The sequence below is a fragment of the Lactuca serriola genome, chromosome 7, assembly GCF_051521515.1.
Source record: "Lactuca serriola cultivar US96UC23 chromosome 7, Lser_US96UC23_V15, whole genome shotgun sequence".
NCBI lineage: Eukaryota > Viridiplantae > Streptophyta > Magnoliopsida > Asterales > Asteraceae > Lactuca > Lactuca serriola.
In genome coordinates, this window is record NC_136414.1 from 15,762,496 (window position 1) to 15,765,292 (window position 2,797).

Below are 2,797 nucleotides of genomic sequence, written 5' to 3' on the forward strand. Positions count from 1 at the left end.
ATTAACCTCTTGTTGATGGTCATCAAACAAGGATCACACATTAACTTACTTATTCTCAAATTAATTCTAGTTTCACATTCGTTATTTCTAGTCTTATAATCTCGATGGTCATCAAAAATCATAAGAGACAAGCAAATCAAGCAGATGTTCATACAACTTAATTCACTTAACAATTAACAGAAAATAATCATCATTAACACATGAGGATCTTTTAACAAGCTTGGCAAGATAAATTAAACACAAATAAACTATTTAATATAGCAATTAGTCTAATAATCAAAGCTTCATTCAATCATAAACACAAAGTAAAAGGTTTTTACACCTAAATCAGAAACTAAATACAGAAAAGTACCACAATGGAATGCTAAACATGGTCACGTTAGCAACCCATATGATTACCGACATGTATCCGCTCTCCAACCCTTCCGATCTCTGCTCCCGTTAGCTTAACGGCCTTCCGGCCGCCTTCTAGACCCTCAAAACGGCTTAACAAAAGTTAATTGTCGACTAAATTAGGTTAGAAGTCGAATCCCCCCTCCTGGTTAGCTGAAAATCGACTTTTATAATCTGTGTGGCCGACCTAAGTACGCTGGGCGTACTTAGGATTACACGGTGCGTACTAAGGATAATCACGCGATTGAACATATCCGAAGCAACCAAGTACGCGGCGCGTACTCTTTAATTACGCGGGGCGTACGTCGCTTCTGGTCACTACGCGGTGCGTACTGCCACTTTACGCGAGGCGTAATCCGCTTCTTCAGCATATTTATTTTCTTTTAGCTCCTAAGTCCGGTTTCCGCTTCGGTCTTTTCTTTTGTGCTTTATTGACAACGAATAGCTGCAAAACATAATTCAAAGCATTATGAGTACTTTTTAGTTCTAAAATAGAATAAATAAGGCCAAAATATTAAGATAAAGTGCATAAAAATATATATAAAAATACACATATCAAAGCACAAATGGGAGATATAGTTACATCCATAAGCAAGTTGGAATCCCGTGGTAAACTCCCTTCTCAAACCGAAGAGAACCCAAATGTCAATGTGGTGACCTTGAGAAGTGGCAAACAAGCCGGAGAAAGTAGTTCAAAGAAGAAGCCAAGAGAACAAGAGGAAGAAATAGAGATCATCCCCATTGAGGATCCCATAGCCAAGAATGACACACAAGCCGGAGCCCCAAAGAAGACTACTCCTCTAGTGACACCAATAGCCACTCACCCACCGTTCCCCTCCCGACTTGCAACTTCAAAGAAGAATATGGAGGAGAAAGAGATTTTGGACACCTTCCGGAAGGTGGAAGTAAACATCCCTTTACTTGATGCAATCAAGCAAATCCCAAGATATGCAAAGTTCTTGAAAGAACTTTGTACCAACAAGAGGAAGTTGAAGGGAAATGAGAAAATTTTGATGAATGAAAACGCATCCGCGGTTTTACAAAGGAAACTTCCACCCAAGTGCAAAGATCTCGGAATGTTCATAGTCCCTTGCAAGATTAGAGATGTCACCTTTAGTAGTGTTATGCTTGATCTTGGTGCCTCTATCAATGTCATGCCTTACTCGGTGTATGAATCATTGAATGTCGGACCCTTAATCGAAACCGGTGTCATAATATCTCTTGCGGATAAATCAAGTGTCTTTCCTATAGGTGTTTTAGAAGATGTCCTAGTTCAAGTAAACCAATTGGTCTTCCCGGCGGATTTCTATGTGATTGACCTAGATGAACAAGTATCCTCCAAATCGGGTATAATCTTACTTGGGCGACCATTCTTGAAGATGGCTAGAACAAAGATTGATGTGTTTGCGGGAAGCTTGACAATGGAGTTTGATGGTGAAACAATAAGTTTCAACATTTATGACGCCATGAGATATCCTAGTGATGTTTCCTCTTTGTGTGTTGTTGATATTATTGAACCAATGACCCAAGAGTTGTTCGAGTTGTGTGATGATGACATGTTGGAGATGATCTTGAGCAAGGGGTTTGATCGTGCAAAATTAGCCAAGAAATTGAAGCTTTATTCGCTAGACCCCGAAATTGAAAGATTAGTCAATAGTCTGGAGATCAAGAAAACCACCCAATTTAGTGTGAAGCAAATTGAATTACCTCAAACTCACACGAGATTGCCACCCTCCCTTGTCCAACCGCCAGAATTAGAATTGAAGGTCCTTCCTCAACATTTAAAGTATGCGTACTTGGGAGACAACGAGACCCTTCCGGTTATCATTTCAACTCACCTAACCAAGTGTGAAGAAGAACAACTCCTCAAGGTGCTGAGGGAACATAAAGAGGCCATGGGTTGGACGATTGCGGATATCAAGGGATTGAGCCCCTCCACTTGTATGCACAAGATCCTAATGGAGGATGAATGCAAGCCAAGTAGAAACGCATAAAGAAGGTTGAATCCGCCAATGATGGAAGTGGTCAAGAAAGAGATTTTGAAGCTCCTAGATGCGGAGATGATCTATCCAATCTCGGATAGCAAGTGGGTGATCCCGGTGCAAGTCGTTCCAAAAAAGACGGGAATCACGGTGGTCGAGAACAACAAAGGTATGATGGTCCCCACCCGTGTGCAAAACGGGTGGAGAGTATGCATTGACTACCGCAAACTCAATGCAAGCACAAGAAAAGATCATTTCCCATTGCCTTTCATTGGCCAAATGTTAGAAAGGTTGGCCGGGAAATCTCATTATTGTTGTCTGGACGGGTATTCCAGTTTTCACCAAATCCCGGTGGCACCGGAGGACCAAGAAAAGACAACATTTACATGTCCATTTGGTACTTTTGCATACCGGAGAATGCC

General features: G+C 41.2%; 1 protein-coding gene across 1 annotated transcript; it reads left to right on the forward strand.

The window, feature by feature from the left end:
- The first annotated feature begins 959 nt into the window (after positions 1–959).
- On the forward strand, positions 960–2,387 carry LOC145063759 (uncharacterized). The gene has a single exon (XM_079011346.1). It carries the CDS (start codon positions 960–962, stop codon positions 2,385–2,387), a length of 1,428 nt encoding a protein of 475 aa, XP_078867472.1.
- The last annotated feature ends 410 nt before the right edge of the window (positions 2,388–2,797 follow it).

Coding starts and splice junctions, on each gene's coding strand:
- LOC145063759 (XM_079011346.1), top strand. CDS start 960: ATGGGAGATATAGTTACATCCATAAGCAAGTTGGAATCCCGTGGTAAA.